Source organism: Pyrus communis, chromosome 4, assembly GCF_041283825.1.
Source record: "Pyrus communis isolate YQ-2024b chromosome 4, ASM4128382v1, whole genome shotgun sequence".
Lineage (NCBI taxonomy): Eukaryota > Viridiplantae > Streptophyta > Magnoliopsida > Rosales > Rosaceae > Pyrus > Pyrus communis.
The window spans coordinates 2568301-2584653 of record NC_142568.1 but is presented as its reverse complement, the minus strand read 5'-3'; the positions used below and the strand labels follow the sequence as shown (position 1 = coordinate 2584653).

The window sequence follows — 16353 nt, the reverse complement described above, 5'->3', positions numbered from 1 at the left end:
TGTCCCTTAACTCAAAATTTTGAATCCACACCAAAGAGGCCCAAGCCCAACCTAAAACCCAAACCCTAGCTGATTAAGGAAGCCCTTCCTCGCCTTCTCCAAAAGGCCCCCGTCTGCCGTTCCCTCGTCTCCGGTTCAAGCTCTCTCGCTCTCGTCTGAAACTCCATCCTCCTGGTCAGTGTTCACCGCTCTCCGCCGCTTCCCGCCATTGATTTCTTATCTTTCGCATCTCACCTGTTGCTTACTGTCGAAAACACATTTTATAGTTTTCTTCTTAATTCATTGTTTTGTTGTCGTTGGTTTTTTTTTTTTTTTTTTTTTTTTAATTTTTTTTTTTATTTTTAAGAATTAAGCTCGAATTTTTAGTTGGGTATGTGAATCGAATTAAGAAATTTAAGAATTTGTATCCTTTTCTCCTTTCATTTCATTTTTTTTTTTTTGCTATTTTATTTAATATTTTTCTCAATTTTATAACTTGATTTGTAGGAATATCTGGTGTTAGGTCTCAGTCCTTAATTTTAATATTAGAACATTTGAGCATTGTGAAATAATCTCCAATTTTGATCATCAGAATTTTTTTTTTAGATTTTTGTAGCTTGATTTTTAATGGCAGTTATTAGGCATTAGTAACATATTTGTGTTGGTTCTTGCAGAACTAAACCCTATAATGCTCTAAATTTTGTAGCTTTTCAATTGTGTTTATACAGAATCATGGCTGCCGCCGCCGTAGCTGCTCCTGCTGTGGTCGAACCAACGCAACCTCACTATGACGTGAAGCTGTTCAACCGCTGGAGCTTTGATGATGTTCAGGTTGCTGGATTTTATACTATAATTTATTTGATTTCTACTGTTTTGAGCGCGGTAAAATAGTTTGTCTAGACCGTATGCTTCATCGTGTATGCATAGAGCTACGATAGGTATTTGGTGCTGTCCTGAATACGCCGATCTTATTTCTTATGTGCTTATGTGTTATCAAATTTATACAGATAAAATAATTGTTTTCTACATATTTTTGTTAATTTCATACATCTTGTACTTCGTTACCTGGCTATTGAGATCAGTTCTGTCTCAATTTGACTTTGGTTTATTTGATATGCCGTCTTTTGGTGCGAAAAAACTTGATAACATTTATCATTCACATTTTCAAATGTATGGACTAATTTGTCAACATCTACTTCCTGTGTATACTTCAAATGATAATGTATAATTTGCAATATATAGGTCAGCGACATTTCCCTGGCGGACTATGTTGGAGTGGTACCTGCCAGGCATGCAACTTACGTACCTCACACTGCTGGGAGATACTCGGTGAAGCGATTCAGGAAAGCTCAGTGCCCTATTGTGGAGAGGCTTACAAACTCACTCATGATGCACGGAAGAAACAATGGAAAGAAACTCATGGCTGTCAGGATTATTAGGCATGCAATGGAAATTATCCATTTGCTGACTGATCTGAACCCAGTCCAAGTTATTGTTGATGCTGTCGTTAACAGGTACATAGACATGAATATGTTTAAATATCGTTTTCCCCTGGTTAATTCCTTAAATTGATCAAGCAATTTTCTTTTTCTTCTATTGTATGTCTTATTTGTATGTCTTGTTGTTTCTGATCAGTGGTCCACGTGAAGATGCAACCCGTATTGGATCTGCTGGAGTTGTTAGGCGTCAAGCTGTGGATATCTCACCTTTGAGACGTGTGAATCAGGCTATCTATCTCCTCACAACTGGTGCTCGTGAGTCGGCTTTCAGAAACGTCAAAACTATTGCGGAATGTTTGGCTGATGAACTTATCAACGCTGCCAAAGGTTCCTCTAACAGGTACTCGTTTCTTTCCTTCTATGTTATGTAGTCTGTTTCCATTTCTTTCCCGTGATTTTATCGTTTCTATTCTGACAATTGGTGGTGTTTTTCTGCGCAGTTATGCAATCAAGAAGAAGGATGAGATCGAAAGAGTTGCAAAGGCCAACCGTTAAGGGGATGCAAGAAACCGTGATGCAACGGGGAAATTGGTTTCTGGGTTTTGTTTAGAAGATGCCGGATTACTCTTTCTTTTGTCTCCGCCATTTTTGGTTTCGAGTATTAGATATGGTTTGAATTTTTCCAGAGGACCGACTTTTATGTTTAAATTTGGGAAGAGCATTTTTCTCTTGTCAAGCAGGGACATTAACGTTATCAAATCTCTCTGTGTGCTTGAATTTCCAGTCTCGTTAGTAAAAAGGCAAGTGAAGCGTTAAAAACCACTTGAAGTGTTTTTTGCAAGAAGTACTTTAAGTGCTTTTGGAACTAAAAAACATTTTCTTTAAAATCACTTTTAGTCATTTTAAAACCATTTCCAAACAAACTCTACCCTATCTGAGCGGTTGCGGCAACAAATCCGCAATTGGAATCGGTTTTCGGCACCCCACCCATAACATCAAAATTTTACAGAACATGAAAACCAAGAAACTGATAAATGAACTGCAAAATGCACAATATTCATTCAACGAAAGAAACAAAGACAATTTCTGGATGAGTTAGGAAACACTGTAGATTCATCGTATAGACAAAATCTTTCGATAAACACGTGGAGTTTTGAATCACTGCAAAACATGAAAGGACAGTTTCCGTCCCCAACGTTTGAACGATCAAGTTCTCTACTCATAAATATGAAGTCTAACCTGCAAGTAATGCAACAAAGTTAGCCTAGCTTCGGTTGCTCCTACCTTCTTTTGACAACCTCAGAGTTTGGACCTCTCCGGTCGATTGCGTGCTTCATCATCATTTGGGATCATTTCGCGGTTGGTTTGCAGCCGCAAGTGCAATGCTCGAGATCATTATGAAGATCCTGCGAATAGGGGAAAAGGATAACAACGAAATTTGAGTAAGAAATGAAGGAAGTAAATCGTTATAGTTGTAGACATTCAACAGTGAAAGTTAAACAAGAAATGGTCATTCATCTTTTTTGTTCAATTTTAGACAATCTATATAGGAAGGTGCAATCTAGCAACTAATTACCCTCATTCGGCAGAGCTTAATAAAACAGTTTTTGATACAATTTAAAGGAAACAAAATAACAGTATAGAAAGGGGTTTTCAAATTTTCAATAGTTTTACGGTTTCTGAACTAAGAGCTGAAAGCATGATCAGAAACATTCTTTTGAAACTCCGGACTCGAAACATTGTTACTTAATGTATGTAAATCACAATCGTAACACAAAAAGAAAAGAACAATAGCTGTGCATGCAACAGTTCTGGAGCAAGCCTATTGTTGAGATCGACCTATTATCATTTGAAAAAACCAAAGCACATTCTTGTCGTGTATGTAAAAAGTTTGCAAATACGAAAAGTATTAAGTACTGAAGTTACGAATTAACAATTCACAAACCTGGATTTGATGTTGAAGGCCTTTGATATGTTGCACGGCTAAATCCAACATGTCCGCATAGCTCGTTTGCTGAAATGAAATTGGGAGAAGTGTTTATAGCTTGTTTATAGGTTTCATAATCGAGCATCGTAAAAGTTTGTAGTCAATGCTCATACAAGAATGTACATATGAACATGAAAGCTGGAGAATACATGGGTCTCCTATCCGAAAAAATTAAACAGAGTTGTTCATGCATCAAATCAAATGTTAAAGCATAATGTTTGGCATGCATAGCAATTCCGATGGGAGCCATCTTAGGTTTAAACGCCACAGGATGATTTAAGATTCACGTTAAATAAAAGGATTTCCATACCTATTTGGGATTATGTTTTATTTATCCAGTTTGAATATTATGTTTGATTGAGTTTGTACCTAATTTTTTTTCTTAAGTGGTCACCTGACGGCGAGTTTTCAAGGATAGGAGGTCTAAATGTAAATAGTTTTTTAAGTAATCAAGGGATAGGATGTTATAAATACTAAGGAGACTTTGTATACGGTTTTATGTAGGTTTTCCCCCCATTATGCATCTGTACAAGTTATTTTATGGAAAAGATATGCTAACTAAAAACGCTTTGGATTAAAGTGAAAATACACAATAATATCATTACAGCATCAATAATGTCAAGACCATATATATTTTCAGTAACATTCAGTAATACAGGTTTAAAAGAGACATCGATTACTACCTTATCCATGTTAGGAACAAGGTCTTGTAGTTTCTTTAACTTCCCGCTTATTCTAGTTCTTCTCTCCTGCATAAACGAAAGTTACGAGTCAGGAGGACATATTTAAATAAACATAAACAACATAACAGAACATAAGCTTCATGGATGAGTTGGTAACCCTCTCTGCAATGCTTCTCGGATGAGTTGCACAGCCACGCTTGGCACGGATTTTGCAAGGAACAGAATCTTCAGGAATGTGTAGTAGCTTCTCTACTGTTGCCATTTCTAACGACGTCTGGGGAAGGCTAAACTGAAATGGACAACAAAACAACTATTAATATGAAAAATTGCAACTCTAAGAACCAAGCACGTGAAATGGATTATGAATTTAAGGTACCTGAGATTCTAAAGTATTGAGGCAGTCAAATATGTCAACATCCATATTTTTAGCTCGTTTACTTGGCGGAGCTGAAAAGACAATTGAATTGGTATTATCCCAGGATTCCATCCCGAAGCTAGTGGCAGGATAAGAATGCATGGCACTATGGTGGCCGTTCTTAGAGCTAACACCTTCACCAGCAGTTTGACTTACTTCAGAGACTTGAGAAAGAGAATCTTGCCCACTAAAGCTCAACTGAGACTTTAATCTTGTTACTCCGGGACCACCATTATTGCCCCCTTGTGATCTATAGCTTCCAGTTCCTCTTGTAACGGAGAATCCTCCTGTTCACGTCATAATGAAAGATGATTTGTAAACCTTTGATGATAATCATCATCTTGATCATGAATCATGACCACGAAGAATACGACTATGACACGCGTTGAACTAATATCCATAGGAAGTTCGATTCTAGACTGCGATGGTCACACTGTATAATTGAGACTTCAAAGGATATATAGGAGGCATATAATTTATCACTGACGTTGGCACCGTGTCGACTAATGCCACGTGAATTCACACGAAAGACAGTAATCCTTGTGCCATTAGTCGACATAGTGCCATCCACGGTAACAAAATCCATGAATGCGACTAGGTGTATTGTGGAAACTATCGTACCAGAATCATGCAAATTAATGAGTATAGAACCATGCTAATTCTGCATAATGTCATCACGCCTCTCAGTGACGCAAGTGATCGTAACTAAGACTTGCAAACTGAAAGACCTAACGATTCTAAATGGAACCCGCATCATATTTTTTTCTTTTATGGGTTTACCCCTTTCCCTCGGCTTCATCAGAACTACAGATGTTCCGCTTAGAAAATGCGATTATAAGATAGGAGTTCAACTCATCGCATCATGAGTTCAAACCCCCCTCCCGTTAGTCTAGCTTAGAGTAGTAATCTCATTTACACCGTTGCCAATTTAAGACATTAGCGTTTTAGTATGATCATGCTTATCTTTTTTTAGTAACTTTCCTCATGTTGTACTAGATTAGTCACTAAAACCTTGTATTCGTGTGACTGGCAATTGCTGTAATTAATAGATGGTTTTTAGCTAAACTTTAACCCTCGGTTGCTTAACACTTTAAATTTTGGCCTAACCCACCAAACAAAATGTCAATGGAGTTAAAAACTATAGGCAAAGAGTTACAACTTGCAAGGGGTGAGATGAGATCTAAGGCCATCTCCAATCTTTTGGCTATATTTAGCCACCAATTCTAAATAGCACACTAAAAATATAATTTTTTAAGAAATAGTGCATAGCTATAACTTTCCATCTCCAATGGTGCGGAGGCTATATTTTATTTCTCTCAATATTTCTTTTACTTTTTAGTATATCGGAAAAATATTACGGTACAACACTTACACATCATCTACTACATGTTGTTTAAAGTAATTATACTATTTATACATATTTATATATAATTTTTGGATCACACTGTTTTAAAAGAATATGTATATCAGAAATATCTATCTGTAAAGACAAATATTACGAATAATTTTTGGTTTAAAAATCTGATTTATGTCTCTAAAATTAAAAAATAAATAAATAAATTGATCTGTGCCTTTGGATTTAAACAACCACGTCATATTGCTGACAAAAAGAAGCAGGTGCATCATAAAAATGCAACCCACAACACATGATTGTTGCCATGTGTTGTCCTAGACCCCTTTTCGACTTCATGGGGGGCCATGAACAGGGGTCGTTCATTCCTACCAAAGGGGCCAAATGTAGCAAACCCCTAAGGAATTGGCCCATGAATCTTTTTGGCCCTCCATTGTTGATGGATTTTGGAGAAAAAAGGGCTAAGTTTGGAATTTGGCACTCCCTTGGAGATGGCTAACCTAAAAAAATATTAATTAAATAACTTACATTACGACAGGTAATTCGCCATTGTAAAATATACATTGTCCTTTTAACGAGATCCAGCTGTAAACATGATTGATTGGAGAAGAGGCAAAGCAAACACATGGCGTTTCTAAATATATAAAGTTTAGAGTGCACGATGATTTTTTAAAGTGTCACAAACACAACTTACACAAATTAAAATCATAACAAACAAATAAAAACACATGCAATGATAACAAACAACCAAAGAAAACAAGAAAAACAATAGCAAGTTGACGAATTATCATCCTAAAATAATAAAAAAGACACGTAAGCAACCCATGCTTACACGTGATTGGACAGTTGGTTTTGGTGCGGGTGAATAAAATACCGAAAATCCCCTCCTTTCCCATTGGTTGATTAATAAGTTATATATTGGATCAGGATTAAGCAATGTTATTTTCGTAATTTAAACGAACTCCACGGGCATTTCTGTCTATTAGTTAAACAGTCAACGTCAATTCAAAGGCCCCCAGAACCAGTTGAAATCTCAAAAGTACCCTACGCACACGAACACGCCAACCTCAATCACCAAGGATAGTACCGTCATTTTACAAAGGAAAGAAAAAGTGGGAAGGGCGTACCACTGCTCTCAGGGGCGGTGAGATGGCTTAAGAAGCCAGCTGGAGAGCTTCGCTGGCGAACCAGAGCCGCCGACGATGTCGAAGAACAAGAAGAAGAGTTGGAAGATCCAATCTCATTTAGACCGTGCGATCGGAGCAGTGGCTTGGTGGTGCTGGTGTCCCTGTGGCTGCCGTTGGATGAGTTGACTTTGAAGCTGGACTCGGAGCTAGTGAAGGAGGGAGAGTCGCCGCCACCGTCTCCGGAGAAGTAGTGGCCTCGTAGGTGCTGCGGTCGGAGGGATGAGAATTCGCGGTCGGCGGCGGCTCCCATGACGGAGTCCACGGCTGAGTTTAGGAGGGATCCTGGGGCGGAGCCGTAGCGGGTCAGGCCCGTTGTGCTTGGTCTCGGGGCCATGGGCTTTTGAGGCGAGGGGGATGAGTTTGTGGGATACATTTATATGTATACTACGGCGGCGGCAGCAGCAGCAGCTCACTTCTGGTGTTCTGAGATTTTAGAGAGAGAGAGGAGAGAGAGAGAGAGAAGGGAAGTTGGTCTTTTTAGGAAAGGAGTGAAGGGGATGAAGGATGGCTAGTTGTGGAAAAGTCTAAGAAGGTGCTTAGATCAACCGCAGGTGACGGTAACCGATTAACGTCACCCTTCGAATCTGAAAACAGTGTCAGAGTGGTAAACTACACGTGCGCCCAACTTTTTGTTTGGCCCTTTGTTTTTAAGTGATGAAGTAACTTATACTTGTTAATTATCGTTAAATATGTTTAAATTTTAAAATTTAGGTACTAAATAATTTGTCTCGTTGTAATTAATGAGGTGATAGAATCATTCTGCTACTTAGTATTATATTTTATTAGTATTTTTTTTTTATTTATAAGTGAGATTTCGATAGGGTTGGAAATTTTTCTCAAAAATCTCAAACCAAACCAAAAAAATCTCTATCCTATACCAAAAAATTTCCAAACCGATAATACCCCAAAATTTTTGGAATTCATATTGAACCGATCCCGAACCTTTCGGTATGGAAATCGGGATTACATATTCAAAGGTTCATGATCCCGAACCGAACCGAATATATATATATATATATATATATTTATACATATTTATTTTGGTTGCAGACATGTTGGATGTTGAATTTAAGTAGTTTGATAGTAGATTATATTAGAAATAGAAGTATGAAATTAAGTTGTTTGAAATTTTGGAAGGTCAATTTGACTTTGGTATGAATGAAGTGATACTTCAATTGGTATGAGGAAAAAATCATAAATTTCAATCGATATGAAATTGGGCAACAAAATTTAGGCCAAAAGCCCAAATTTTAGCCCACATCCTAAAAGCCCAAAACCCAGTTTCGATCCATCCAGAAATATCGAAAATATTTCGGGAATCCCGAAATTCCCGTCCCGAAAATTTTCGGTTTGAGATTCGGGATCCCATTTTCAGTTTAGGATCCCATATCGAACCACCCCTAGATTTTGATACCAAATTGTTATAAACACGATGTGGGATTTAGTTTAAATATTTACTCTTTTTCACATTGCGTGAGCTTGATGTCTGTATATAAGAATCAAGCACCATGAGTTTGAATCGTATTACAATATTGTCATAGTGATGTAAGTTTATTAAGGATGAATTTTATATAATAAATTTGGGGCTCGTCTTATTTCTTTTTTCTTTATTTTATGATTGGTTGCCTCTTTTCTCTTTGTTGTCATTTGTTGTATAAATATTTACCCTCATGAGTTCAATACACTAAACTGAACTATAAGAATATCACTCGGATAACACTTTTCCGGCCTACCGTAAGAGTTTAAATTTTATATTACTAGTATCACATTCAATTTTTGGCCCTAGTTTAGAAGGCTAAGGCCTTTGTGTAAATATGAGCTGATCTGATTTGGCCCAAGATTTCGTAGTTGGGCCTGAAATTAGAATCGAAAACATTTGCGACTAAAATTAAATGAAAAATAGAAGATTGGCCCAAATTAGTCCAAGCCCTGATCTTCCAAGGACTTTGGAGTTGAGAAAAGTTTGGCATGATAGGAATCCTGCACTGCAGAAACCGAAAAGAAAATTACAAAGAAATGGTTATGCTGGAAAGTCAAAATTCTCACATCGTATTGCGAAGAAAGGTTTAACACATTGAACTGTATGTACGCTGTACTTTGAAGAAAAGTTTGGCACGAACTTCAATTTTATTTTAGAGAATCTCCAATGAAGTAAGTAAGCGAATAACCAAACTCTATTTGATCAACCTTATAGGAAAAATCAAGCTTCAATGGAGGAGTCGAGATCCTCTCCGAATCTTACTGTTCAATGCTCAAGAACCAAGAAATCCAGACAGTCAATATACAACTTGAAGTAATTGAGTATACAACTTGTCACGTCAGCTATTATAGTACAGTTATTTATTTCGTTTGCTACAAAGTTGGAGATGCTCGTATGATTGATGTTTGGGTTCTGTATGAGATATGGAGAATCGATGATTGACAAACTTGTGCTTAGCCAAGACTGGGATGGACGTGATGATTTCTGGTTAGGGACGAATATGGCAAGGATGATGATGGGACAAGTAGGACAGACGTGATGGTCTCACTTAATAGCGTGTGTCATGTGTAGCCACCTTTAAAACAAATCAAAGGCTGGCAATCGAGAGAGATACTTAGTTCCACAAAATTGTGGAGGAGTCTTTCTTTAAAATAGTTCGTTGTAAACATAATTATGTGTTTATAATTAAAATTGATTATATTATAAAATGCTATATAAAAATTGTTTTTGTACAAAAAAAGTTAATTAAAACTGTTATTTAGTGATGCAAGAAAGTAGAAATAGATACGAATATAAAAGAGATCCAAACTCCCTGCGGCCTTTGGTGTCACACCAAGGATGTATTCGAATCACTCCAATAGAGAACTTAGGAAATTTCTGCATCACACCGGCCTTCAACTTCTCACCGAAGGTGCCTAGGAATCACTCCGAAGTTGTGCTTCACACACAAGTAGGAAAACCAGAATTTATTTGCACTCAACACTTCTTAAAAGCTTACAAAGTAGCCCTTTCTTTCGGCTAATTGCACATGAATCTGAAAAGATCCACATTAATATACTTTAGAAATTCTAAAGACTAATTTATGGCCCTACATGTATGTTGTAGCATAGAGAGACGCAAACACAAAGAACTTGCATACTAAACTGCATTATTACAAAAGAAAGTAAAAAGACTAATTATCGAATTGTTAACTTGGCTCTCTATCATTTAATAAATCAAGTATAGCAAATAGATAGACAATTCGTAATACTTATACCAATTTCGACCATTTGTTTTAAACAATTCTATGACTAAACGATCTCATGTGTTATTAAGTTTTTGTAGAGATGGTATTCCATAGTAATTTATAATATGAACGGTTTTTATCTTAAGCATGAAGTTCCATAAATCAGCGACAAACTATGTTTGTGTATGAATTCTTTCACAATTTTGTGGAGCCAAGTAACTCTAGCGATTTTATCAAAAGAAAAAACTGTAAGGGAAAGATTCTTCAAATTGGAAAGCGAAAATAAAATAGTTTATTAATTTGCATGAGTGAGTTTTTCTTCAGTTGTTGAACAATCGATCAATTAAAGTTTTATTCTATGCAAACAATTCAAGGACTATTTGCATTTTGAAACTTCATGATCCATTTCGAAAAGAGTAATATTAAGAAGACTAAATTTTTAAATCAAATTTTGTAAACCAAATGTTGTGAATGATAATGATTGGATTATTACTTAAGTGTTTATTAACATACTTACTTAATATTGGTAACAAATCATTTGTTTGCAAATTTGATTTGAAAATTTAGTTTCCTTAACATTATCCTTTCAAAAATCATCTCAAGCTAAAGGCAATGTAGTTAGCCTTAAATTAAAAAAGTGATTTGAAGAATGTTGATGTGAGTCAATGTACCACAGAGATAATAAACTTCTATGACAATGATAAATTCCATAAATGCAGAACTTGGGGTAAAACTTGAATCGTGCCTTATGCAAGGTTCTAAAATACGTTAGGCGCTAGGCGGGGCGGCGGGTTAGGGCCTAGCGCCTAGGCGGTTGGGCGGCTAGGTAGGGCTGGCGCCTATGAGGGCGTTTAAGCAGACTAGGTCGATTTAAAGTAAATCTAATATATTTCGTGTAAATAAATCTCTGTTTATACTTAAAATATATATAATTTCATCATTAACTACAAAGTAGAATGACATATATATTATGAAGTATTGAAACTTAATGAAAACATAGGGAACAAGCATATAATGTGTGTTCATTTAAATATTCAACAAGTTCCTTACAATTTATTAAAAAAAAATGCAAAATAAAAGTTATTTGTTTTCTGTCTAAGTGAGTTGCAACCTAAACGGGTGCTTAGGCAGGTCTGGACGGGATAGAAAGGTGCCTAGGCAGTTTAGGCAGACACCTTAGTAGATTTAAACCCATTTTCTTAATTTTTAAATATCTAGATATTAATCAAAACGATAATCAGCCGTCTAACATCTAGACGGAGATTTTTAAAAAAGTGGCCTTACGACCTCAGTCTTCTGCTTAACTTTCGCCAAACATCTTAGAGCAAATTTCGCAGTCAAATTAAACAGTAAGTTGAAGATTAGTGAAAGAAAAGACATTGTTACTGTACATAGTAGAACTTCATGATATGATTTAATTCTCTTTCGCAATCTTTGAGATTTGACAGTGCCATCTTTTGCAGATACCGAAGGACCTTATTGGCCAAATAATAGCTGCTACAATTTTTTTTGGAACGATAACGATGTTAATGCAAATGATACACACGAGAGATTTTTAGTCTATTTAAAACATAAAACGATACATTACATATTAAAGAAATGCTAAGAAAACGTTTTTAAAGTGAGATTCTCTAATAATTTTTTGTCACTTCATAGTTTAACGTCAATTCTAATACTACATTAAAAAATATTATATAAAAAACATAAGGTATTATAGAATATATAAAGAGTGTCATTCTTGAAGAAAATCTCCAAAAACATTTGTATTCACGATGGATACGAATCTCAGTCACTCAGGGGGCCACACAAGCATGCCTGGCCAGTATGCCACCTGGTGTACAGCTACACTCAATATTCTCCGTGTGGACATACGTATGATTTGAAAAATAATTGTACGGTTTGACAACCTGTTTTAGAAGATTCTATTCTAATTCTTGAAAAACATCTCTTTTAGAATAAAATTGTACTCTTTGGATATAATTGTAATGTTTGGAAATTAATTAAGTTGTAATAATTGTTGAGTTTTTTGTGCAGGTATGTTATATTTTGATTCCCGTAAACAATAAAAATGTTATTTACCACTGATAATTATTATTAAGTTTTCATAATTAGAAAAGTCATATATTATCATTTATTCCTTATTGTGTGTGAATTTTTCTGTATATATGGATATAAATATTATGTACTTACTAGATTTAGAAAATCATCCAGGTTAAAATCTAAGAAAAATCTTATTGAAGTCATAAAATCTAAAAACCCCTATACTTTTTGTGCTTGAAACATAAAAAAAAGTGTATTGGAGAAAGAATTGATGAAAAAGAGTGGTGAGATGGAAGGTAAAAAACTAAAATAGAATGAATGGAAACAAATATTGAAAGTGAAACAACTTAAAATAGTTTTTGATTTAGAGTTTTAGTTTTCATTTTATGTGTATTTCATTCTATATTTTTTCTGCATCTCTCCCATTATCCCATACTCCTCTCTTCTCTATCCTTCATTGTTCCATATATTTTCGCTCCAGGCCCTTTAAGGGAAGGGATTCTCATTTTGTTTCTTCCAAAAATGTGGATTAGTTATGGGACCCATTTCAAATGGAACTTCAATGATTCGAACCATCAATTTTTGTAGATTATCTAGGCAAAAATTCAATTCAATCCGAAACCATTTGCACGTTTAATTGTGACGATGAAATTTCAATTTTTTTTAGAACATAGTGTTAGTCAATTTCTTAAAACTCAATTAAAAGCCTCAAATATTTTCAATTTGACTAATATTTTGCAATGATGATATATGAGGTGCAACTCGAAAAATAAATGATTGGGATTGTTGAAGTTCGATGTGTTGCGACCCCACAACTAATCCCCATTTTAAAACAAAATGGAGATCCCTTACATTAAAGAATCTATTCTCTCTATATTTAACAGAAAAATAAAATACTGGAAACCGAAATTCAAATGATTATCAAACAAGAACATAATTTACAATAAACAAATATGACAAACACTTTACCTAACACTTAAAAGAGTTTCATGCATCTGATAATTTAAAATCGTGCTTGTCCCAGAGGTGGATTCTCATGATGAGCAATTAATTGTGATAATTAGTCATACTTAGCTGCGAGAGATGCATAAGCATAGTGGACTATTTTGCAAAAGAATTTAAAAAGTTGTGCAGAAGACTGAAGACTGAAGAAAGAAGGATCATGTGTTTCTTGCCCTAGTTTTCCCATCTCGCGCCAAGTCTTTACATATCCTTAGCTCCGCCTAAACGACAGCCTTCAATTAAATTAAATTTACCTTTTGGCTTAGACTTTAGGAAGCAAATTAACCTTGGCCCCGACAGCATCCTTCTCCTTAATGGAAGACTTGATACAGATCCTAATAATTTAGTTGTCTCTCATAAAACCTATCTCTGATCTGCTCGAATTTTATATAGTCACGCTTGCAGTATGACTACGTACCCCCTCCATCATGCAGACTTAAGAAAGAAGGATCATGTGTTTCTTGCCCTAGTTTTCCCTTTCTCGCGTCATGTCTTTACAAACCCCTATCTCTGCCAAACGACAGCCTTTCATTAAATTAAATTTACCTTCTTTTTAATTTTTTTAATTTAAAGTTTAAGTCACATAATGAGCAGTTTAATTTGGTATTAAATTTACCATCCACGAGTTTAAGTCACATAATGAGCAGTCTAATTTGGTATTGAATTTACCATCCACGAGATTCGAACCTAAGACCTCTCACTTTTAAACGAAGAGAAATACCACCAGACCATAGTAGTGAATGACAATTAAATTTACATCTTGGCTTAGATTTTAGGAAGCAAATTAACCTAGCCTCGGCAGCTTCCTTGTCCTTAATGGAAGACTTGACACAGGTCCTAATAATTTAGTCGTCTCTCATCAATCTTTGATATGCTCGAAATTTATATAATTACTTTTGCAATAATGTTTTTGTGAGTCTTCAAACCCCTAGAAGGGTGGACTACCATGCCAAAACCACTACCTGGTCTCCTTTTTAATTTAAAAAAATAAAAAAAGGGTTTAAAATTGCAATATTTGAGGTAGAACGAATTCTTATATAACGATACACAGCCGATCATATATATATATATATATATATATATATATATATATATATATAAACCATAATTAAAACACAAAGAAACCAAAAGCAATTTTTAAAAAGTTTTAGTTTTTCTATTTTTTATTTCACACGATTTCGTTTCCTCCTCTATCTTTAACTAATAACTAAGAAAAAGTACTTGCAAAAAATATGAAGGATAACACAAGTGGCATTGGAATGGTCCATAATATTCAATATATGTATGCATACATATCCCTTTAACACTACAAGAATATCGAGCAATGTTCACCATTCTTTTCTTAAGTATTAATTAAGGCTATTAATTAATGAGAGAAGGGGGAGGGTTTGAACTCAGGACGTAATAAATTGAAGATGAAGGTTCTGACCATTAAAAAAATCCACAACTTGCAAAGAAAGAGTTTGAACAAAATAAATCGGCGATTCTAGAAAAGAGAAAGGAAACGAAGAATATAAAAAGTGTTGGTTTTTTTTTTTTTTTTTCCGTTGTTGGATAAACTCGAGAAGCCACCCGCAATGCCGCTTTTAACGCAATGATGGCAACCTAACAAACAATTGGAAAGTGGGAAGAATTGAACTATAAAAGTGAACTTTTCTAAGAAGCAATTGCAACCAAGGTGATAATTGAGACAAGAAATACTGATTGTTGCTTAATACTGTTATTGTAACAGGATCTCGTTCCACCTTATCATGGAGCAGGATACATGGATAGATAATACTCTCATATTAACTGTTTTGTGATGTATGAACTTTATAACACCCTTCAATTGTGAAGCTAAAAACAAAACAAAACACTGAACTCTAAACACTCATATCTATATGATCAATGCATCGGTCTATCCAGGTCCATGAACAGTGAAACGGAACCCCCTTTGAAGATCATGTGTGTTTGTATGTGTATATATTTGAAAATCAAAGAGCTTTTTCATTGGTCCATCTACTGAATATTAAAGGGTTTAGGTGTTCATTTATTTGTTGATTATATCATTTGATGGTTCTTGTCACGGAAAAATTACAAGTGGTTCCACTTGATAAATTAAATTAGAGTAATTCTTAATTTACTACCTGAAGTATGTGATTTTCGAAGTTTCAAACATTAAGTTTTTTTTGTCGTCCTAGTCACATGGACAATTTCGTTTAAGGATAAATATTGGTGACAAGATTTCTAGATTTATTTATTTTTTGGTAAAATTTCAAAGCTAATAAAAAAACGTCGCATTCGAATGATATGGTTTTTTTCATAAATCAGATTGCATTTGTTGGAAAAAGTCTAATCCGTATTTGAACCCGCAGCTTTCTATCGTGGCCGGAAACTCATCACGAGACAAAGATGAAGTAATTAGACGTCTTAATTGATTTAATCATCTAATTTATTTGATTTCTCAATATTTGGTTGACCTAATCATCTAACATTAACTTAATTATATTTGACTTTTAAGTATAGCCACCACTTAAACAGTACTAGATTATTTATGGTTAATCGCTTCTCTCTGTCGGGCAAGGATCTTTATCCTTTAAATCTCCTTCCCTTCAGTCACATCCTCTCACGTTTCTCTCTCTCTCTCTCTCTCTCTCCCCTTCCCTCCCCCTAAAAAAGTCACTCTCTCTCTCTCCCTCCCTCCCTTCCCTCTTAAAAAAATTAATACAAGATGTTGACGTAACTTAATCTTGATTATTCAAATACGAGATAATGAGAAAAAAATAAAAATTTAGAAAGAAGAGAATCATATTCCCTTTGTTGTCAGTATGAATTCATGAACAAATCTCTACAGTGTCATGAGAAAATTCTCCACCGAGGTCAAGTCAAGCATAAGTGATCACAATTATTGCAGGAAGTATATCAAAATTTGGGGGCTAAATACTATAATAATACTAAAATAAACGTAAACAAATATTAAAATCTTAGCTTAAAACTTTTAATGACCACTTAGATTTGTGAACAATACGTAACTTAGTTATTTATTATTAAAAAGTGTCATGGATGGAAAATGCTGGGCTTTGAG

General features: G+C 35.0%; 2 protein-coding genes across 2 annotated transcripts; one reads left to right on the top strand and one right to left on the bottom strand.

Moving 5' to 3' along the window:
- The first annotated feature begins 27 nt into the window (after window positions 1-27).
- LOC137722579 (small ribosomal subunit protein uS7) lies at window positions 28-2195 on the top strand. The gene is made up of 5 exons (XM_068461616.2): window positions 28-174; window positions 708-810; window positions 1222-1493; window positions 1615-1818; window positions 1919-2195. Exons 2-5 carry the CDS (start codon window positions 712-714, stop codon window positions 1971-1973), a joined length of 630 nt encoding a protein of 209 aa, XP_068317717.1. The 5' UTR covers window positions 28-174; window positions 708-711; the 3' UTR covers window positions 1974-2195.
- A 258-nt stretch (window positions 2196-2453) lies between these two features.
- LOC137722907 (basic helix-loop-helix (bHLH) DNA-binding superfamily protein) lies at window positions 2454-7594 on the bottom strand. Its single transcript, XM_068462026.2, has 6 exons — window positions 6982-7594; window positions 4465-4790; window positions 4246-4377; window positions 4089-4154; window positions 3364-3432; window positions 2454-2824 (listed from the first exon to the last, which is right to left on the bottom strand). The coding sequence occupies exons 1-6, from the start codon at window positions 7412-7414 to the stop codon at window positions 2768-2770; spliced, it is 1083 nt and encodes a 360-aa protein (XP_068318127.2). The 5' UTR covers window positions 7415-7594; the 3' UTR covers window positions 2454-2767.
- Between the last annotated feature and the right edge of the window lie 8759 nt (window positions 7595-16353).